This window comes from Caloenas nicobarica, chromosome 3 (assembly GCF_036013445.1).
Source record: "Caloenas nicobarica isolate bCalNic1 chromosome 3, bCalNic1.hap1, whole genome shotgun sequence".
NCBI classification, from domain to species: Eukaryota; Metazoa; Chordata; class Aves; order Columbiformes; family Columbidae; genus Caloenas; species Caloenas nicobarica.
In genome coordinates, this window is record NC_088247.1 from 105,848,699 (window position 1) to 105,872,745 (window position 24,047).

At 42.8% G+C, this 24,047-nt stretch overlaps 1 protein-coding gene across 2 annotated transcripts in view; it reads right to left on the minus strand.

Annotated features, from left to right (window-relative positions):
* Positions 1-9,442, minus strand: part of FBXO11 (F-box protein 11) — a 77,593-nt gene extending 68,151 nt beyond the window's left edge. For both annotated transcript variants that reach the window (XM_065630367.1, XM_065630366.1), the window contains exon 1: positions 8,993-9,442. In XM_065630367.1, coding sequence (XP_065486439.1) covers positions 8,993-9,098 — 106 coding nt within the window. In that variant the 5' untranslated portion in view covers positions 9,099-9,442. The remainder of the gene's footprint in view (positions 1-8,992) is intronic.
* Between the last annotated feature and the right edge of the window lie 14,605 nt (positions 9,443-24,047).

Here is a 24,047-nt window from a genome sequence, read left to right on the forward strand (position 1 = left end):
TGAGGTAGATTCAAGGGACAGTTCTGAGTTTCTCTTTAGGAGTCTTAGAAATTCAGTAAGGCAGCAAGACAGGGTGGCAATATCTGACAACTGAAAAGAATTTTTCCAGATGTATTTAAGTGGTATTTTAGACTTTTAATAATTACTGATGAACCAGACTGCATAGCTTTGTATTTACTATTGCAAAAATCAAATTTCAAACAAGAACTAAACACTTAAAAGAAAAATCAATTGTTTTACCCTTCATGTCATTTCAGATCAAATTCAAGTGCCATTTGTGGTCAATGGGAATCTGTCAGCTACCCAGGATTTCAGTGGGCTTTGAATCAGAACATCCAAAAGCATTATTGCAGTTAGGATGATTTCAATCACCAAGCGTCTTCTGAAAGAACTCAAAGTAAAACCTACTTCTTTAAAAACAAGAAAGAAGTATACCAATACACTGTGAAACAAACTACTTATTTGTGATATTTTAAAATGCAGGAGTAAAGCTTTTGTAAATTTTGCTGAAGAAAAACACACCTGGTAATTATAACATCTGACTGATTTTCAGGGTAGCATCTTTGTAGTATTCATTCCTTCAACAAGGTAGGGTCTCAAAACAGCAACAATACAGGAAACACTGGCAAAGTCCTCATGTTACTGTTGTATAGATACACCCAAACTAGCTTGGAGACAGAAACTGCCTTATTGTTCTAGCCAAGGCACTCCAGCAGGTCTAACAATCCACATGGAGAAGGGAGTGCCTTGAAAGAGCATAATGAAAGAGGGTCAAGCTAACTCAAATTACCTTCCATTTGCCACAGACTAAGAGTATACACATGAACAATTACTGTGAATCAGATACCACAGATCAGCTGACATATGGTAACCTGTCATCCTACGGTAACCTGTCCAAATACAAAGATAGCTTGAAATTTAGACGGCCTGTAGAGATATAACTCACCCCTATTCAGAAAGCAAGAGGCTAAACCCTCCAACCTTCGCTTCTAGATGTCTAAGCTGAAAACAAGCAACAGAAAAGAACCCACAAATCAGAGCCCTTAAGGCAAACAGGCTGTTTCCAAACACTACAAACTGGGATTACCAAAAGGAAATAGTGTAACATGACCTATTCACACTAACCAGTCCTTTGGTATAAAAGTATGCACACAGCATGACCATCATGAGACTGCAAATTCAGCTCTTCTGCTGGTCTGGACGGTAGTTATTTAAAACAAGTGTAATAATTTCAAGTAGTCGTTAATTTTGTCTTGCAATGGCAATTCACAGCAGGACAAAACCCAAGCTTTTGCTTCCCAACCTCATTCCCAGGAATACTTGTTTTTTCTCTATGCTGTGTTCAGGAGCTAGGGACTGAAGAGTTCCCTGGAACATAATAAGACTATCCCTCCAGTGACCTACAGCTAGAACAACCCACATGTACTCTTACTGTTCACCCCCAGTATTTTCTCAGCCCGACAGCAATGTTTGAGAAGAGGTTTAGTTCATTTTAAAAATCAGTTTTCACTAATAAAACCATCAAACAAACAACCCTAAACCAAACATCTACCAAGCTCAATGAAGCCAAGCAGAACAGAAAATCTGAGGAAAAACTTTATATACTTTATCAACACTAGACTGGCACTCACATGACAGAGCTGAATCAGTTTTTTGGAACACAGAACCAGTTGCACAAGAAGATAAACACTACTATTATTTTGATATCAGAATACTAGTAATATCCGTATGTATTGGAACAATATTTCTATACACTTCTGCTGAATAAACTAAGTAGAGTCAAGAAAATAAAGCCACTTATCAGAAACAAACCTAGGAGCCTCAGCAACATTTCTAGGCAGAAAACAACTATGCAGTAAGTTTGAGCTCCTAGAACAAAGTAGTGCCCCAACTCTCACATTTATGAGATCAGGAGGGACCTGACAAACCTGGAAATGGAGTGGAAACTGCAGGTTTCTGTTACAACGAACAGTAGGTTTCATTGTACGTATCATAGCACGTATTGCAGAACAGAACCACGGCAGCATTTCGACAGCTCCTCTCAAATGGACAGGACCATCACCAGCCGCTGCAAGGCTCCAGTCTCACATGACAGCTCAATTGACCTGACCTTGGCAGCGAGGATGAGCAGCAGCTCCCCTTCCCTCCTCCCACTCCCAACTGCAGACCTGACAACCACTTCCCTTACACACCCACCAAACTCTGCAGTTAGTTCAAAGAGCTACAGCAGCAGATAACTATTCAGGGTGTTTTGGAGGCTTAGTTTCCGTGGTGATCTGGTTCAGGGAGCTACAAATGCCAACGAAATGCAGCAGATAAGAACCCAGGGCTAAAAGCAGGAATAATGGAATGACCCCTTTCTCTAGCAACCAGGCTTTAAAATTAGTTATCGTGTCAAAATTCAACTAAAGGAAATATCTCAGAGCAGAGTATAACAGTCCCTAAAAGCCTACTGAAAGGACAGTATTTTTTACATGTGTTTATTTATTGTCTGTGTCTTCCCAGCTTCTAGGTATGGATGAACAACATTTTCAGAATGGGTACAGTATAACCAGCAAAACTTAGTTATTGAGAAGAACCACAATAACCACTATTCAAGTTATCTTTAAAGAAGTATTCCAGATTCAGAGATTTTAATCACCTCAATAAAAGTTCACTAAACTTTCTATTAAGAAGTGCAATTTAAGTGATAAGATATTCCTCTAAGGTGTCTTTACTCTAGAATCTACATCTAGATCTTGTTCCCCTCTTTTAAAAAAAGTCTTGAACTCTTGTGAATGTAGCAACATATAATAAAAGCAGAATTTTGATAGATGTTCTGTGATTTCACTGTATTTTTTAGTTTGCTTTCTCCCTCTTTCATCAATAACTGAAGGACTCAGACTAAAATCCTAGGCTATATTCAGATATTACAGTTTAGTACCACAAACAATAATAAAAATCACCAAGCACACCTCTCTTCCTATTCAAGTGCTGAACAGAGAAACACCACATAAGCAAGAAACAAACAGAAGTAATTAATAACCAGAAAACATGAGAGGATTAGGTAAGGACAAAGTCAACTAAACAAACCTTTCATTTTCTCAGTTTCTCTCAGTTCAGTCATGTTTTCCTCTCTTCTTCCCTTATTGTCCACACATTGCACAGTTCTGATTTACTTTTTCTACACCTCTATTATAATATGTTAGGCTAAATACATTTAACCAGCACAATTTAGAAATTCTTAGAGGAGCAGAACACCTCCTCTTCCCAGCAGACCAAACAGTTCACAGCCACGAGCTGTAAGAGGAAGTTCAAGGGCTGCCACAGGTGACCCACGTTACAACACACCTGGTGCATACTCACTCCCTTCGCAGAAGCAACTTGGAGTAGAGGATGGGCCAAACGAGTTGTCCTCGATTCAGTGGCCTCCCCGATGACACTGCTGTGCATGTCCAGAGTTAAGTGTCCTTACTGGGCCCAACAAACGCAGAGGCACAGCAGGCACCCTGCACATGCACTGCAAATCCAGCCCTTGCCAGGCACACCAGATTTACTGTGCTGGTGAGAAATGGCCGATGGAAAGCAAGCTGTGAGCCTGACGTTCCCAGGCAGCTGCTGTGCTGACAAAACATTCACAGTGCTCTAATTCTATACATATATTATTAAATCCTCCATATCCAGTGCACAAAATGTTTATTACACTTAGTGTCCTGCACACCTGCAGCCTGACACATTGGACAGCTTTGGTCTAGTCCATGACTCTGATGCTCGCAGGAGGCACCAGAGCCAGAGGGGGACACAGAGCATTACCTGTCCCCAAAGCAGAAAGACAGCAAACGGACCAATGTAGGAGACTTCATTACCTCTTTACTTAAACCATTGGGCTGTGTTACAAGTTCTTGTAACACAGAAACCAAATTAAAAAAAAAAAAAAAAAAAACACCAAAACTGGTATTTCTGGAAAACTACAACAGATATTAATAGCGTTATGAATGATCAAACTTATGGGCAATGAACGTTACTGTGTATACCAAGAACAAATACACTTGCTTTTGATCTCTCCAAATCAGATAGAAAGCTTTAGCATGAATTTAAGCACTTGTCCTACATGGAGGACATCAAGACATACCCAGACACTCCTTTGTACTCATGATACAGAATCAGGCTTTGGGAAACAGAAGTTGGAAGTACCGAATTTATAGATTCTAAACTTTTATCTGTAAGGTATGCTTTGTAAACTTTTCATTGCAGAAACAAGGATTACATATCCAGATGTAAATACATCTTTTCCCAGCCTAGGACTCTCTTTTAAGGAATATGGAAAAGCCTGAATTAGACTTCTTCCACCTGGAGCAACTGATGCCTGACTTCTTGACTTCTTGCCATAAGGGATGATCCTACAAAAACTGAAACCAATTTAGGTATTCTGATGCAAGTCTGGGCATTTGCTTCAGAATAAGAGTCATTTAATTCAGTTACTGCTATGACCCAGCACACGCCAATATAAGGCCTTTGGTGCACATATTAAAAAAAAAAATAATCACACACATGCACTTGAAATACAGCCAAATAAAGACTCCTTAGCTTTCCTGAGATACTTATCTCAACATTAGAGAATTCAGGCTTTGTGAGCAAGAAATCAACTGGAGCTTAGTTTCTACATGTCTGTGTCCTACACAGCCTAACCTACTCTTTATCCCAGTACTTCAAGTCCTCATGTCCCCTATACAGACAAATGACTTAATTCAATTACCTTGTGTGCTGACAGGCCAGCTGGTTGCTGCTTCTTGGCATGGGTAGAGAGGGTAAGTTATAAATGTCTTTCCCTCATTGTCTTCTTCCTCTGCCCAGCCAACGATTTCCACAAAACTTAAGAACTTCACATCCCTTTGTCAAGTCTCCTTGAAATGAGCTAACAAGTTCAGAAGTTTCCAAGTGACAGACAGACTGTATGTGTGCATATGTCTTGTTTTCTTTGGAAAATAGACCAGGGCAGTGGGGGGGGAGGGGTGAGCAAATTTGCAAGGTAGGTTTACAGGCTATATTTATTAAATATGTCTCAACTCCAGAAGTATTGACCCAGCTTAACCCAGTCTACACCAGAGCTGCCAGAGTCCCACCACACCCACAAGCACTCAGTGTTATCCCTTCCCTTCTACTGGTGCTTGTGCCAAAAATCAACCTAGGAGAAAAAAAAAAAGCTGTTAGCATTTGGTGCAGGCAGCTCCGGAGCCAGCTCACTGCCTTGTCACATGGACACTGCTACCACGCAAAAGGAACGCGCAGGTTTGTGACAGACGCAGCTGCCATGGTGCTACACATTTGGTACTTAACAGCAAACAGGATCCTACCCTAACAGCACTTAATACTGGACATAAAGCCCAGAACTTCATTAGTACCATACCCAGCAATGTGCTGATGTTATAAAGAAACATGTATGCACTAATGTAGCTATCATTTTGAAAAGAACAGAAAAAAGAAAAAAAAAAATCAGGTGTGACAGCTCTGAGGTCAACAATTTTAGCTGCATTTTGGACATTTTTTTTTCAATAAGTGTTTAACCTTGTCTTCTTAAAACCATAGCCAAACCTATGCCCTCAAGAAAAAAAAAAAAAGGCACTATAAGCAAACACGGGAATATTCAAACACAGACATCACCCAGTCTAGACTTCCTTTTGGGCAGACCATTGTCCTAAAGAAAATGAAAGGACCCATCTATTCTGTATCCTTCATGCAGAATTCCAAAACCATAGAATAAACCACTGGCAACCCCACTGGTGACAGGGGACAGATCAGGAGGGAGAAGGTAAAACAGAAGGAGCATAGTGTAGCCAGAGTGGCTAATTTAGATGGAGGGAGGTGTGAACAGCAGAACATAAGGCAAAACATCTTGGGAAGTATATCCTGATGACATCTTATTTTGGCTGTACAACACAGTGAGTTTGGGGAAGAAAAATTTTATCTGCAATCATTTATGATCTCCCCCACTAATCAGAGTATAGGTATATAAGCACTGTTTATCAATGTATAATATAGGTAGCATAATCATGCACTCATTAGATCTATTCATACTACATATCTAAAATACATCGAAGTAAGAATTGCTTCACAGTATAAAACACAGCTTTTTGTGAGTTTAAAACCCTTACAAGGGAACTTTGATGGAGGATTTTTATAAAATCAGTTTTTCCTCATGATCTATTTTAATAACAGGAGTCATAACTTGATTTTTACCCAGTGGTGAAAATTTAACAGCTGTTACACAGTTGCAAAACACTGTCTACTTATGCAGCATTAAATAATAAATAAAGCTCAAGACCCATTTTACTAAGCAATCTACTTCAATGATATGAAACAATAAGTTCCAAAGATTAAGTGTGCTACACTATCAACACTGCTCCATGATATTTGTACTTATAAGTACTGTGCTGTAATATGAAGATGGAAATAATAATAGCAAAGAATAATTTTAATTTAATCACAGCTGCACTCATGTTATTCAACAATAATTTTTAAAAACAAATTTAATCTAAATTTAATAGAAACTCTTTCCTAATAACTTACACAGCTTCTCTTGTACACCCTTTTTTAAGATGACCTACATTGTTTGGGAATAAAGGTGAAAAAAGTCCCCACTGACTTGTATGGCATAGTCTAACCCTAGCATATTAGCTTATAATTTCATAGTATTATTCATCATCCTTTACAGTAACAGCCCTGCACAAAGTGATCAATGTCACAGGTAAAACTGGCATTAGCTTCCCGAAATAGTGCATCAGACCTTGCAAGTTCTGAGACAGGAACAGGAACTGCACCAGAGACACTCCAAATGTAGATATAACACTAATAACAAAAGGCCCTAATGCTGTTGATACATTTTTGGGCCAAGCACAACTGACCTTCAAAAATGCAAGAAAAAAGCTAGCAGTGATCCACATGGAACAGTAATTTCAGCAAACTGTGGAACTTGTTTTTGTTACAATTCTATCACCACTCACTGGTAAACAGCAATGAACAATCTAAAAAAATAAAAATCTAGGTGAATGTAGGGGTCCACATAAAGTCATACAAATAAATCACAGCCTCATATTTTAACAGGAAAACTTTCTGCCTGTGTCTTTAGCAAATTAATAACATATGAACAATTTGAGACAGGCAGTCCAATGTAAAACTGAATAATCACAGCATTTAATCCATAAGCACACCTTTCCGAATGCCTTTTAGTAGTTCTATTTTCATCTGTTTAAAAGAAAAAGTAAATCGTGGGGTTGAAAAAATTCCATATTCTGCATATGGAACATGATGAAAATCCTCAGTGCATGTAATTGAGATGAGGAAGTTATTTTCCTTGGTTTTCGTTGTTTGTTTGTTTTTTGTTTTGTTTTTAAATGTCAGTATACCAGAGAAGTCATTTTAATTATATAATTACTGAAGATTTTGGAAGGTTTACACAAGACCCATAATTGGGCATAAGACATCACATCCTCTAGTTATATACACAGCAATCTGGTCTGGGTAACATTCTTTGCTCTGACCAATGTGTGCGGGGGGGGGGCGGGGGAAGGAAGGGGAGGGAGGGGGAAGGATTGAAGAATTAAAAATACTTCCTCAGATTAAATTTTCTTTACTTGGTTTGCTTAAAATGCTTTGATTGCATAAAACGCACTAAAATATTTATCATTATGCATCTCCGTAGTTAAAATACCTCGTTCTCGATGTGATATCCTAGATACTCAAACAAAAGACATTCAGATGACAATGAAGGCTTTTTTTTTATTTTAAGAAGACATTTGTACATCTAAAACTGCACCACAGATCAGTCTCCTCTACCATGCCAGAGTTGTGACAGCCAAAGCATAAAAAATTAAAATCCAATCCACCAGATAAGACATGCAAAATGTCTCCTCCAATCCCACCCCCATCTCGCCCTCAAAAAAAAAAAAAAAAAAAAAGCCAGCCCTGCACATACGGAGCACACGCACACTCGCACCCCAAGAGCCACCATCGGGGCGACAGCGCCAGGGCTGGGGGACCGCCACCCCCTCGCCCCCCCGGACCCCAGCACCAGCGACCCCACTCCGGGCTCCATGAGGGGAGGAATAATCCCACCTCGCCGCTTCGCCTGCCCCTCAGACAATGGTGCTTTCCCCCATTAGCTCCGAATTGTCAACATTTTTGCGCTAGGCCCCGGCCCCGGCGGCGCGGGCGGACCCGCCGGGCAGGGCTGAGGCGCGGGGGGCCGCAGCCCCCGCTCCATGGCGGCCGGCTCGGGGCCGCCGGGTGCCGCGGCGGGGGGGGCCGCGGGGCGAAAAGGGGGCGGTGTGGCTGAGGTAAATAAATGGCCGATCAGCCACGGCCCGCGCCCCCCCGCCGGGCGCTGTAACCGAAGCCCGGGCGCCGAACTGCGCAGCAAACATTGCGCGGCGGGGGCTCGGCGAGACCCGGGCCGCCGCCCCCGGACACCATTTCGCCGACGGTAGCGGGGAAGGTGTCGGCGCCAAGTTGCCCAGCACCGGCGCCCCCCCGCCCCCCCCGCCCCGCAGCCGCCCGGGCGGCGCTCCCCCCGCACCCCGCGGCTCTCCCGCGTCACCTCTCCCGCGTCACCTCTCCCCTCCACCGGCCCGGGGGCCCAGCCCGCAGCTCCCTGCGGGGAGGCACCGGCTCCCCCGGGCGCAGGCGGCTCGCCTCCCTGCAGCCCCCGGGGACGGGGCGGAAGGTTCGGGGGCCATTCGACCCGTTCCGTTCCGAGGGGCCGATCGGCTTTCCCACTCCCCAGAGGGCGTGGGAGCGCGGCCGGGGAAGGGGCCGAGCCCCCACCTCCCTCCCGCTCGGCGGCGGGGCAGCGGCCCCGAGTCGGGGCAGAGCCCAAGCCAAACAAAGCGCGGCCTGAGCGGGAGCCAAGGGTGAAGCAGCCTGGGCTTTTCCTGCCGGTGCCCAGCCGGGCGCGGCGAGGCCCAGTGCCGCCGAACCCCGCGCAGGCCCCCGATCGGCGCGGCGGCGCCCGGCTTACCCCGATCCCCGGCGGCGGCGGCGTTGTTCCTCTCTTGCTGCTGCTGCACCGGGCGCGGCCTGGACACTCGCCTGGGTCTCCTGTTGGCGGCTCGGACCGAGTTCATTTGCCGACTCGTGTGGGTGGCGGGAGGGGAGGGGGGGAATCCTCCGGCAACCGATGCCTCGTCGGGGAGGAGGGAGAAAGAGGGAGCCCCGGGGCGGCCGCCTCGCAGCAGCGGGCAGCAGGGAAGGAGGGGGGGTCTCCAGGCGCGGGTCCCGCCGCCGCTGCCGCCGGCTCGCTCGAGAGGCAGAGGAGCCGCCAGCCGCTGCCTCTCCCGAGCGCTGGCTGTGGGGGACGTTCGCGCCGCGGGCCCCCTCCCCGACCCCCCCGAAAATCCCTCTCTTAAAGGAGCCCCGCGGTCCTGCTCGTCTCAAGCCCGTCGCTGCTCCGTGGCAGGAGGAGCCATTGACACTGCCAGAGACACACACTCACGGGGAGGCAGCTGCTGGAGGCCGTGCTCCGCCAATCGCCGCCTCCCACACAGGCGGCTGGCGGCCGCGCGGCCAATCCCCGCGCCTCTTGTATGGGGCGCGGGGTGGGGAGGGGCGGGCGAGCGGCTCGGCGCGGGGTGGGGTGGCGGAGCGGGATATAAGGGCCGGGGAGGCGGGTGGTGGCGGCTGCGCGGGGCGGTGCGAGCGGCCATAGCGGGGCTGAGGCCCAGGCTCGGTGGGCGCCGCTGTAGCGCGAGGAGACGGCGCGGGAGCCGGGCCTGAGGCGGGCGGGCCAGGCGGTGGCGGGAGCGGGCTCTGTGAGGGCAGCCCGGTGGGAGCGCGGTGTGAGTGTGAGGGGCCCGAGGGCCCGCAGCCCTTTGCTGAGGCCGGGTGTGCCACGGGAGGGAAGGAGGTAACGTCTGCTGGAAGTGCCTGGTGGTGTGAACGAGGGCCCCGGTCACCCTGCCTCGGGTGTGGGCTCAGCCGCGGGGCGGCCCGGGCTGGAGGTGGCGTCTTCTTTCGGTTTCCATGTACTGTCTCATTTCCTGACTGGTTGGTGACAGCTTTTTCACTGAGGGAATGTACATGTTCCTCAGCGTGCACACTTGGGCTTGTGTTACCTTTTCCTGATGCACCAATATGCTGTTTATCTTGGGCTGGCGGTTTAAACAGTGGATGTGGCTCCTGCTTTACTATATTTGTTGTGTTGGTGCTCTGCTGGTGGGCCGAGAGAAAAAAAAATGATCAAAGTTAGTTGTGCTTTTTTCCTTTTCAGAAGTCACTCAGTAAAGTGGATGGTAAAATCCAAGAAGTAAGGAAGAGATCTTCTCTTTGCAGGGTTGCTCAGGAGTCTGCTTTTAATGCTACAAAGGTGGGTTTGTGTGCAGTCCTACTTAAATCAAGCACTTGGAGTCTGCAGGACTAGGGCCCACATCTGTGCCTGAAAATCAGAAGTGAATTATCTGGTATAAAGTGTAAATAAATGGTTGTAATTAAAAACATGTTAGGCAGAAGCTTGTTCAAAGCTGACAAGTGAAGGTATAACTGTAGGAAACAACAGCTTTAAATAAGCTTTGAAAATGTGTGTACTTTTGCTTCTAAAGTAAATGACAGTGAAATTGTACTTTAAAGTTCATATCAGAACAGAAAAAATGTATGAGAAATCTTATAGTACCTGTTAAGGAGTATTTCTTAGACTTGGCATTTTGTTACCTTGAGGAATGATTGGAGAAACAGTGGAGTATTGTTTTCTGTGCCTCAGAAAAATAATTCTTGCTACAGTCCCTAATAGTAGGGGAAGAAATAACAAAGCTAAGCTCTTGTGAAAAGAACTTCAGAGGGAAAGAGAATAAATGTCACTGCTTTTGGGGCCATACTCTGTTTCTTTTATATCAATTACCAGGTTAGTGTATTAAATATTCAGTAGAGCTACACTATTTATATGTGCATATATTAAAAATACTTTTTTCTACTGATAGCAGCATTGTGAAACTGCTTTAACTTTTGAATGGGAAGAATGACCATACGCAAGAACTGTGCCAAACTTACTGTTTCATGGTTAGGGATTTTCACATTTTACAAAGCTATAGTCTTTGAAGTATAGTACTTTAATAGTCTAACTGCATTTCTGTTCAACAGTTCTAGTTGTGGCCTGTTCACCAACATATAGCAAATGAATTCTTAGCATCACATGGTTACCTTAAATTGCTCAATATTGGTGTACTCCAAACTTCTAGCCCTGTCTAAATCTTTGAAAACCTGTTCAAGGGTCAAGACAGATGACAGGCTAGTTTTCACCTAAAACATAAGAATCTAAAGCTTCTGATATTAGAACAAAACTTTGTTGAAAACTTAAATCAGAGCAGGCTTTACACTTTCTTAAAGTCTTGAACTAGCTGGAAACCAAATCATGTCTTGGCCAAAATATGCTTTTTGTAATTGACTTCTTAAGGTGGTAACTTGTGTTAGGGATGTGATTGTGGGAGCCTGGCAAAACTTACTGTAAATGGGGAAAAATGTATAAGCAGTTCCAATATGTAGTCTCACTGACTTAGCCAAAATATGTTGAGACCCTATAGGCTGAGTAGGACGAACTTTATGAAGTTACTAAATAGAGAAAAGGTTACAGTGCTCTTGTCTGATACTCTTGTCTGTGCTTTGGAAGGCCAGACATTAGAAAGCCTGAAAACTCATCAAAACAGGTTTGACTGGAACTCTGTATCTCTTATCATAACGATATTAAATCTGTCCTATCTGATTTGTGACAATGGGACTCGGTCACTGTAATTTCAGTTTTGTAAGTCAGTTTTTTAAATGTTATACTTAGCTATCCTGTGCCACTGTATTGCCACTGTATAGCCTCTAAGAGGAAAAACACTTTTCTGTGTTGAAAGTGACACTGGAAGTCCAAAGTAAAATTAAGGCTTTGCTATATTGACCACCATGGAGATGCTTTAAGCTGTCCTGTATGGTGTGCTAATAAACCATTTCTGAATGTAAGTGCAATTTATACTGGCAAGATATTTTTGCCTTTGTCAAGACAGATTTTTATTTAAATTGGGGAGAGAGGGAATGGAAAGTGGAACCTAACTGTACTGTGACTTTTTTTGCATAATTGTCCACAATATAAATGCCTGCTAGACTGGTTATGTTGGCCACAAATCACCTTTTGGTGACCCGTGAACAACTTCACATTATGAACAGAAAGGCATAAGACCTGGGTGAAGAGTTTACCTGGGCCATTTACAGCATAAGACATTTGGGTACAGTTGTCAATGCTAGATCATTGCCTGAGACTTCACTTCTAAGCTGCACTGAATTCCAAATGTATATGTATTTAAAGGTCAATGATATTTGGTTCTCCATATGTACATGAAGAGTTGGCTGCTACTTTGAAGATATCACCTTCCTTTCTGCATGGAGGAAGGGATGCCACGAAGTGCTTAGTGATAATAACAGTAACTTGTTAATTATGTGTTAGCATAGAATAGTTAGAGCTTTGTAGCTAATGAGACAGTTTCAAAGAGAGAAGTAGTGCAAGCTGTAGTGAAGGTAATTCTGTTCTTGAGGGTGATATGGAGAGACAGAAGAGTGACTTTGATTCAGCTGACTTGTGCTGAAGTGAAGACAGTTAAAACAACTTGAAGATCTGATCAAGGTAATGGAACAGCTGAGTATTCAGTTTCTAGACTCTCAGTAGAGAATAGATGAGAAACTAGGGATGGTGAGGCCATAGAATAAGCAGGATTGGGAAATGGGTGTAGGGCAGTGTAAGACTGAAGTCAGCAAGGCTGATGCAGGCCAGGGTGATCTGCAGGAGTCACCACTGTTCTAGTCCCTTATAATGTACGCATCTACTAGCCACCTGAAAAGCCTTGCTTTAGAGACTGTTAGAAATGCTTTGAACATGGGACAGATTCAGGTAAGCTATGATCCTTACTTGCCCTGAGGATGTGTGTATTGCTTTAACAGTTGATCAAAAGAAGTCTAGGATAATAGATTTCAATGAACGGTGATCTGTGGATTACTTGTAAGGGTTTCCCAAAAGATAAGTAAGAACAGACTTCAACTTGTATAGAAAGGTCTAAAGCTCTATTGAAAAATTGCTCAGAAACTGCAAATTGGGGAGGGAAAAAAAAACCAACACCACACCACTAAATCACTGGTTTGTGCATTTTTCCATTTAATTGCAGTATTCTCACTAGCTTTTGCTTCCTAATACTTGTGAGAGAGCAAGAAATACTTTGAGAGCACTGTTGCAGTTTGTTTCACAAAGCGTACTGCAGGGCCTTTAGCTACAGCTTGTGGATTTCAGGGAGAAATACAAGAAGTCAGGCTTTTATTGTGCTTTTTAATTGGTTCAAATGGCTTTGCAAAGGAGCCACATGTCTAACCCTCTCCTTACAGATGAAAGTGAAGCAAAAAGGGCTGAAGTGACTTGTCCAAGAGCATTTACAGGTTATTAACAGGGCCAGGAATAGAACCTACGGTACAGGAGTCCTTATCTAAGGGTTTCTCTACAGTGTCATATTACTGCTTTCAGAAGCATAACACTTTTTCCTATTATTTCTAACTGTCTCATAAGCTGTTAATATATCCCTGGACTAAAAATACTGCATTGAAGATTTTGGACTAACCTGGTGTGGACTACTGACTTGAAATTCTTTAAACCTAGAAGGTTGTTTCTTACAGGCTTGGAAGCCTTTCAGAAATGGCGATACCTAGAACTGGTTGAACCTGCTTGCTCTGGCAGCTCAAAAATATTAATGCCATTTTGTTGCATTTTATCTGTCAGTTCTTCTTAGTTGTGTTTTATGTCCTGTGTAATGCAGCTTAAATCCTCCCACTCTTACAGAAAAAGGCTCTGAAATCTGCCCTCCATTTACCTGGAATCCACATCTACTGAAATGTAGCTTGATGTTAGCTGATCTTAGGGAGTTGCCTTCTGGGTCAATGTGGCTGAGATGTTTTCTTTTGCTGTACCAACTTGGTTTCTGCAGGAAGAACAGAGACCTTGCAGTGGGGAGATGTGTGGTGTTTCCAATAAACTCATGTGACTGTTGCAGTATCTTTATCTAATGTGTTAATTTTGATTCTGCCCTAACAAAAGCTCTCTGAAAGACTGAATGGCACTTCAGTTCTCATTAATTATTTTTAATAAAAGTAACTGCTGAGAAAAACCCTGAAGGCATTATCAGTTGTCCTGGTAGAAATTTCATAACCACATAGGTACATAGAACTATAGAATGTCCTGAGCTGGAAGGGACCCACAAGGATCATCGAGTCCAACTCCTGTCCCTGCATATGACAACCCCACAGTTTGCACCATGTGTCTGAGGACATTGTCCAGTCTCTTCTTGTACACTGTCGGGCTTGGGGCTGTGACACCTCCCTGGGGAGCCTGTTCCAGTGCTCCAGCACCCTCTGGGTGAAGAACCTTTTCCTCATGTCCAACCTAAACCTCCCCTGGCACATCTTCCTGCCATTCCCTTGGGTTCTGTCATTGGTCACTAAAGAGAAGAGTTTGGTATGTGTCCCTCCCTCCCCTTGTGAGGAAGCTATAGCTGCCATGAGGTCTCCTCCAGGCTGAACAAACCAAGTGATTTTAGCTGATCCTTGTATGGCTTCCTCTCCAAACCCTTCACATGCTTCATAGCCCTCTTCTGGACATTCTCTAGTAGCTTAATATCTTTTTTTGTCCTGTTGCACCCATAACAGCACTCACTACTCCAGATGAGGCCATACCTGTGCAGAGAATATATGTATTACCTGCCTTCTGGGTTTTTTTGGGAAGTGTTTTCAGGGGAGGGAGAAAGGGGTTGTGAAGCTCTTTCCATCCGAGGAATGTCAACTAATAGGAAAAGCACCCAGTTTTATATTGGTGGAGTCACGAGCAAGGAGGGAGCCATGGGATAGGGGGGCTGCTCCCACAGAGCTCCAGGTGCTGGTCTCTGGCAGGTCTGTCACTCAGGGACCAAACCATTGGCCCACGGGAGTCAGAAGCAGGTACCACGCTGCTTGTACAACTTGATGTGCTGTATATGGGAGAATGTGGGAAATGGGCTCAGTAGGTACTCATGTCTCAATGAAATTTTGAGAAAATATGTTCAATCCCAGCTTCAAATCGGGATTCTGGATCTCAGTGTGAAAGGAGCAATAGCCTATACTAGAGATGAAGCCTGTATGACAATTTTAAGGTAGCATCGGGGCAGAGATGTCACTGTGCGGACCAGCCTACAGTCAATGACAGGAATCTGTATTGAGGAGCATGGTGTGTCGCATGTGAAGGTAGAACTGTCTCAAGCATTCAAGTCTACATTTTCAGCCTTGTTTTTTCTGGTGACACCCACTGCCCTCCACTGAAGTCCCTCAGCTTGGTCCTCTGGATTACACTGACTTGATGTTTCAGATAGTCTGAACTGATACAAAAGTTCTGTGCTAAAAGTAATTAAAATATGTTGGGGTATAAGTCACATTATTTTATGTATGACCTGTCCAAATAGTATGGTTCTCCTGAATGATCTGTCTAGGCACTAGTCCTGAGAAATATTTTGACTCAGTGGTTGTTATTCTTTCAAGGTTTGCTTCTCACTACTCCTTTTCCAATGTGTGTACAGAGAAAAAAATCACAGACTACACTTTATACTTGCAGCTCCTGTCAAGTTGTGACTCAGATTTAAGAATTTCCTTAAATCTTGCTGTTTCTAGTTTCAAGTTTGTCTTGGACTCAATTTTTGTTTCTTGGAGTCTACTTTTATTTTGCTTGTTGCATCAGCAGTGTGTCCGTATGACAAGTTCTGTCTTCAGAGCTGGGGTTTCCTGCCCCCAAATATGACACGCATGTTGTTTACATTGCTTTGGGGAGGATACAGCCTGAACAAATCTTCCAATGTGATGAATTGAGTCAGGCCTCAAATAAGGAAGGTTTACAAGAAGTATCTCCAATACCATGAACTGGAAAAATCAATCATTTTATTCCAGGAAGCTGGAGTTGTATGAGAGCCTGCCTCCAGATTTAGACCTACCAAAGAAAAAAATGCCTTTTTGCTGGTTTGGAGGATAGTTCCCCCCCAAAAATCCTATCAGTAAGATTCTGAGCTCCCTGATGCTTATCCAAGACAGGCCTAGAGTGGCAAGAGCAGTTAAGGATGCTGCTTCATCTTCATTATGAGCAGCTAAATCTGAAATGAGCACTGGAAATCCCAGTCTTCATTTTCAATGTGTCAAACTGTTGGCAGCATTGTAGAGCATCCAAAGGGTGATTGTTAAATGGGATTTTGGTATCTCCAAACACCTCAGCAGAGGGTCAGCAGCAAGAAGAAATGTCTCTTCCAGTTCTGGAGACAAGAAACTGGAAGTGTCTGTAGTCTTGCCACCAGCATGTGAATACATGTGGTACCATTGCCTTTGCTTCAAATCTCGAGAGCAGGTGGGCGTGGGTGCTATTGGTATTATCTGACTGGTTTACTTTACAAAAACCCGATTTTCTTCAGCGGTGGGAACAAGTGCTTCATGCTAAAACGGGAGGATGTGAGCAATACTAGATTTTTCACTTTACTGCCTGGTAGACCAATGTAATTTTAAATATCTTGCTCCAAAACTCTATCCTTTTCTACAGAGTTCTTTAAATATAGAAAGGTTGTGAAATTAATTCCCATGAATCCACCCAGGAGAAAAAAAAAAGGTATAGCATGTTATATGTGTATGTATTGCCAGTTTGCTCCTTCTTGAGGCTGGGCAGCTAGAGAGGAGTCTACATCCTTTTTCTCCATCTCACAATCTCAGTTGGATCTCTCAATCATGGCTAATCTGATGGGTGGGGGGAAAAGCTCTAGTTATCCTTGTGACTGAAAGATATTTCTCCAGAAAGGGTTTCTGAATGTCCTAAAGAGTGTTTTGCAGTTGAGGTCTAAACTATCATTGCCATTAAGAAGCAATCCTGTTTTTCACAGGCATCTCTTTGCTGCCCCTACCCCGTCCCCTGTTCTGTCAAGCAGCATTTATGCAGCAGCGCAGTTAGGCAGGTCAAGGAGGTAATCCGACTGAAAACTAATCCAGCTGAAAGCGCAGCTATTTTTCAGGCACATGTGCAAGCATTAGTGCGGAGAAGTGTTGGGAAAGGATGGCCCCTGTGTGGTGAAGGAAGCGTGTGCACAGAGTGGCTTACTGTGGTCCTGGCAGCACGCCTTTAGCAATTCCTGGGCCTTCGGGTGAAAGTCGCTTTTAATGAGACACGTTTTACTGGAATGCTCTCAGACATAGCTGCTCTCCTGTAGGATGTCTTTGGGCGGCTGCTGAAGCACCACGTTATGTTTCTTGTTTAAGCTATCTGGTTAAGCAGGTGGCGGCACGTGCTTAAAAGATGACCAACTTAGGATTGCACAGTGAGTACAGACATTAAGCTATGTAATGATTTTAAGCAGTATATTTCTCTTCATTGCCACATGGTGGTGACATTGGTTGTTGCCCTCAAGGGGCTTTGGTCTTCCACTGCTGAAAGTGGCAGATAAGTTGGCAAGGAATGTCTTGCAGGTCAATACCTCTGATTTTTTCCAGTGCTGCATATTTTTCCAGTTATCTGCATGGTGGGGACATTTGTGCTCCTCTTTGTATTCTGTTTTACCTGTGAACATTTCTATACCTCTGCAGGGTCAGCTTATCAACAGCAGAAAGTATTTTGTTAAGGATAACTTTGACAAAACATAACAGAGTTTCAGAGTAGTGTGCTGCAGGTATCTGTGTTTGAATCCTTGCTCAGCTGTCATCCTAAATTATTCTAGATCCAGAAGGTTTTCCTATCCCGTCTTTACCACATCAGTCAAAGGCTTGGTTAGGATCTTTTTGTCTTCCCAATGACCCTGTTTCTCTGGTGAGATCTGAACTGAGTCCTCTTGTCCTCAGTGGGTCAGTTCTCACCTTCTCTGAATATATCATTCTTGACACCTTTCACCATGGTGTTGCTGGTGGAAGCATCGCCCTTTAGTCTGTGTCCATCTCAGGACTCTAGGACTTTGAGTAAAGGTTGTTTTGTGTGTAACAATGATTTGGTTTGCTTTCAGGGTGACAATCTTTGTAATGGGTCTTGAATGTTTATTTGCCACTAACTAGCTAATCTGGAGATGATGCGTGTTTATTCTTGCCAAGGTGAATGGTGGAGTGGCAGGTTGCATCCCTGGAAGACTCAAAGATTTTTGCAGTTGAAGGGAACTGAGTGCTTGCGTTGCTTCCTTAGCAGAGTGTGTGGTATATATGCCCTATAGGTGTGTGTGTTCTCCAGTCTTGACTATATGTGACATGATATGCATGTGAACATAAGTACCAAAAGATACGTGACCTTTTTATTATGCAAAGGACATAAAAACAGGAATTCAGCCAAATTAACTGATAAAGAATAACCACTGTATATGGAAAATGCTCTCCTCTCTCTCAGTTGCCTGTAACGAATGTCTCAGGATCTCATCAGTTTTATGCTGACAAGTAGAGATGGAGGAGAGATCATCCATTTAGAAGAATGTATGTGGAAATTAGATCAATAGCACTGTAAAGTCCTCTATGGTGACTGTTGGTGATGAGCATCAGTGTGATCTAGGCCTTGAAGAAGTTTATATAGTGTGGATAAATACATATTTGCTGTAAGGACAGCTTACAAAACAACTGGTTTAAATATGTTAAATAAAGTCTGTTTTTCCTTCACTTGTCTATGCCCAGTGCTACAAACTCAGATTTACTGAGTCACTGAAAGTCTTACATCTTCTCGTTCCTCAGCTTCAGTTTTGATGGTTTTCTTCAAAGCAGAAGAGGAAAATGGAAAATCAAGATTATAATGTATTTTCAAGTTTCAGTTAGCCAAGACTGAGGGAAAACTTGAGTAAGACAAGACTAGTCTAATTCCTGTTAGGAATGGGATAAAGAGAAGTGATGTGACTATGCAATTTTGTGTATACAGGTTATTGGCAGTCACTGCAAGTGCGTGTTTGAGATAGGTAGACTAGCTGTTGCTCTCGAAGTTCATAAATGTTCAACCTTTATTGTTTGTTTTGTAATCTCCATTTCCTAACAGCTGATGTTTGTCTTCCTTTTTTATTGAACTGGTGATCTTATTATTGTGTGTGATTAAATGGATGACTTTGTCTTGGAATGCTGCTTGGTGAAACCAGGAACATTTTGATGCAAGTTGTGTGGGGGTTTTTTTGTTGTTGTGGTTTTGTTTTGTTTTTATTTTATTTACATCTGCGTAGATAGCATTACTTCTGTGAACCACTTTCAGTATGGACTAGCATAATATTTGTTCACAACAAAAATTCGAGTTGGACATTTTACTTCACTTTTTTTAAGTGATATGTGATTCAGAAAACAACTGAGAAGAAGGAAAAGCATCAAACCAGATTTCTTTTATATAAACTCTGTTCCAAAATGATATTAGTTGCAGTAGTGAATGTCCAGCAGTGCTCAGCTGTGGAATGTGCAGAGCGATTTTGGATAGCTCTGAACATGTTTGGGTGGACAGTAGAAGTCCAGCTATCACAATCGTGGAGGTTCCACAGCCTGCATGAGTATCTTGACGGCTGACTACGTTCTGTTGCAAGGCACTATGTTGGACTATGTATATGTAATGTTTCAATATGCAACCTGTGAGGTGTGGGAGAAAGAAGCTAGCAATCTGATTTATGAGTCAAAATTTTTGGAGGTGTGGGAGAGCAGCTGGTGAAGGAACATAAAAAAAATTGAAGATTGGGGAATGGAATGTTTGAGGTTGGTTTTAATTGGAATCATCCTGTTCATCACTCATAATGTGAGATACAAGGGGAAAAATATCCATTACTATAGCACACTCAAAAAAGAAATATTTGTATTACACTTAGCGAGCAATTCTAATTGACCTACCAACTATGATTGAATTGAAATACAGACATTACTGGAACAATAAGTGTATTTTCCTTATTGTAGTGTATGAGAGAGATACAACTGGCATTATATTTATCCCTAATCTGTCTGCCATCTAATGCTTTTTGTCTAAAATTCGTACTACTACTAATTCAGTATTAAACTTAGCAATTGCCTCTAGCCAAAGAAAAAAGATAAAGCAATAAAGCCCAATCCTTTCCGCCATGAACACAAGTTTTCTTGTGCCTCGCTCCCCACGAAGGTAAAAAGACGGCACTTGTGGCTCGGAAGAGCAGCTGTTGTAAAACGGGGAAGGAAGCCGATTGATGACTTTGAGAGCTCAGAGTTGAAGCTGCTTCTGGTTTGGGGGGGAACCACATTCTTGCCAAGGAGCCACTGAACTTCGCTGCTGGTCTTGTCCTGCTTGCGATGCTGTGCCCTGATGGGACCGGGCCGTGCTGCCCGTGGCCGCAGCCGCTCACGTCCAGTGGCCTGTGCCCTCATCCCTTCCAGCAGCGCAACCCGACTGAAGTGACCGATGCTGTTACTTCACATGGTACCGGAAATAAGATTAGAATCTGATGCTCCTGGATTTGTTTAATTAGCTGGCAGTATCTTTAAAATACTCCTGGGAGTGTTCGGACTGTGATGTGAAACATGCGTCGTTTTCTAAGGCTTAAACCTTACTGAATGAAGCGAAACAATCAGATCCTTCCACGTGCCAAGGGGAAAAGTCTAAGAGATTTAAATTCAGATCATTCTATAGTTTAAAACAATAAATATCAAGGTAAGAGTGTACAAGTAACCCTTTCATCCCCCAGTTGATACAAATGACTTTCTCACATTACATGAATGTCTCTGTGTAGACTGTGGCTCCCTCTGAGCCAATTTTTTCTGACTAAAAAACACAGAAAGATGTTCCAGGGTAAGTAATTTGAATTACTATCAAGCTGCCAGATGTCTTACATAAAAATAGTGGTAGAGAAAAGAAAACTTTTAATTGATTGCTTTACTTTTCTAAAATACACGGTAAGGGAGTTTTGACATTATTCCATTCAGGTCATCAAATTCATACAAGCTACTGTACTACAATGTAAGACATACATTTTAGAAGAATGAAAAGGGCAGGAAGTTTGAATGATGCATGAACATAAATTTACTCATCTTTTACATAATGCCTTCTTGAGGTGCTGACGTTTTCAGTACATTAATTGTTCATAATGAATACTCTTGCATAAAACATTTCAAAGGTAATTTTCTGAGGCCAAAGAATGACTAAAAAGTTATTCACTAAAGAGCAGTCAATAATCTGTATCCAAAAGGAGGCTTACAGGGTGTGAAATAAACTGATGTAACAGGCAAGAAGTTTGCTTATTTACAAGAATCTGCCCTCTTGGAGGTTCGATGCCCTAAAACAGAAGACACAGAATCACGGTTGGCTGATGCAGAGGGAAAATCGTTATGTTCTAATCATTTGCTATTGAAGGCAATGAAGAAAAGGGCTTTGGGCAAAATATCCGTATCTGTAGTAGTAGAAGTCCAAGAGGTAGTCACCTCTGCTGAAGGTAATATGCCATTGCTTTTGTGCAATACTAATCAGTGAACATATGGTATGTTTAAAGAATATACTTCAAAATAAGGAAAATAAACTAGTTGAACTATCAGACTGCTTCCAGGCAGTAGTTTTTAAACAACTTGTCATATATTTCTTGGCTGTTACAGCCTCGCATAAGAGCTTTTCCTGGTTCATAAGGAAAATTAATGTGAAATCAATAATGGTATTTAAAAATTCACCAAGCATTTGCCATCCAGAGAAAGTCCCACTTTCGGAGTGTCACTAGTGCAACAGGCAGAGTGGGAAAAACACACAGACTTGACCTTAATGGTAAACAAAAGAGAGTGCAGATGGGAAGTGCAGTGAAGAAAGACACTTTCAAAAGCAACCAGGAGGAAGACCTGCCTGCTCCTCCACAAGAGCAACCCTCTAAACAGAGCATCAGCTTGCAGAAGTCCTTTGCTTGAAGATGTCCAGGTATTATGCTGACTTTCAGCTGAAGGATGCAAACTGACATGAACAGCAGCAAAAAATTCACATGATGGTGAAAACACCAACAGAAACACAGTAAAATAAATTTTCTGTAGTGTATCACAACCCTGTGACCTGCTGGACTTCAGACAAGGAAGAGGAAACGTTTGCTGCTTCAGGTTGCTTTGTTCTACTATCCCAGAAACCCTGGGATCATTGTGGAAATGGGAAGAAACAAGCCGTGTAATTAAATTTGTTTGGCAGTTTATATTTTAACAGAAGCACAAAGAGGAGCGCTAGAGTACGTGGTGCTTGTGTGGCTGTCTATGCGCTTAGGCCGCTGCTAAAGAGGATGCGTTGCAGGTGTAAGTTGCACAAGTTAATACAACTGTAATTACCTGCACTTGCCACATTCGATTGGTGCAAATAAATAGGATTTGTCAGTACCCCCCTCTCCTCCCCCTTCTTCCCCAAAGCAATGCAGAGCTGTTCACCCACGTCTCTCACAGGGTTGTTTGGAGGCAGCAGAAGGGCGAGCGTGTGGAGTTTGGGGTGTCCTGCTCTGTCTGGATGGCCTGAGCTGCTGCACCCGAGAGTGGGGTTCAGAGAGTTTGCTCAGTATTGCCTCCAGACGCCCATGCCCACACTCTCTCAGTGGCGTTCAAACAGATTTTTTAAATGTGCTAGTTTATTACTCATGGTGATTTCTACTTGTGGGGGCTCCTGTGTCTCACACTTTCCCAAGCATTTCTCTGAACTTCAGAGTTAGAAATTCATTTTTAGGTTAAAATTCAGATTCACATGGAAGCACCTGACTCTGGAAGCTGTGGCTTCAACCAGCAGATAGAAGATTGATGATAAAATTGGCAGGACTGTAGTGCTCTAAGCACTTTCGGAGACATATGCTGCTTTTCCTACTCCTGGAAGTAGTCCCACAGATGTCTCATGATTATTCACTTGAGTCATGGTTGCAGTTTTTGGTGGTTTGCATTCCCAGATTCCTACACTGCCTATTTACGGTGTTTAAAGTGCAAATTGTAATAGAAGACCTGCCTGTTTTAAAACATAGAGGGTATGTTTTACCAAAACCCAATGTTTTGAATTTAAACTAAATTGCCTCTAGACTTACAACAATGTTTGGTCAAAATGAGATGTCTCCAAGGACAAAGAGACAAAAATTTAAAAAAAAAAAAAAAAAAAAGTGGGCATGGCACACTGCTGTTAAAAGTTTTGCATTTGTTTTTCTTCTTCTTGTGGTTTTCACCAGTCCTATGGTTGTGGTGTCAGTCACTAGGTGGTGCTCTCCTACATGGTCTTCTGCACTCCTGTCTCCAGGGTGTGAGCATGGCCCAGGCTGGGAAATTTTCAGCTGGAGTTTATTCTGGAAGGAAAGTATATGGGAGTTTTAAAGCTAGACAGCAACATCTCTCACCCATTTGGACTGGAGTGAATTTTTAGAGTAAAATTGCTCTACGGAGTCTGGGTATTGTGTTTTGGCTGAGATTCTTGAAATGAGAGATTGTCTGTGTGCCATTTCTGACCATCTCTGCTCCCAGGTTAATGTATTCTGTAAGAAACGTGGTAGTGCTAAGCCTGTACTTACAAGCAGTTTAGACCTGTGCTGCAAGGCTTTTAAAATCTAATGTATCAATACAATAACAGATTTTTTTTCCCCCAGGTGGGCTTTGTTGTTAAACAACTGAATTTATTATATTTATTTGTATATGCTGTACCATGAACAGACGTTAGGCAACCTGAGAAAACTTAGAGTTTTCTTTCATTAGCTTTGTCTTTCTAAGATTGCATTTCAGATTCATTCCATCAGACTTTATATACATATATATATCTATATATATATATAGATATAATAGGAGAGCATATTCTGTTTGCAACAGTCTTTTACAGAGTTCAAAACTCTTAGGTATGTCCTGATAAGAAAGATTTAAAGATTCGTTGAATACTAGAGATGGTCTGAAAATGGTAAACATTTCTCGTGCTTTCTCAAAACTTTCCACAGAGCTTCTGGAACATTTGAATAAACTGACTCTAAGTCAGTTCAGTTTCGAGGCAAGGAAAGTTGTTTTCTTTTTCCTCACTTGTAGTATTTTTACAAGAAGTGAGGGCAAGATCAGGCAGATGGAAGGGAAAAAAAAGCACGAAGGACTTGCATCAT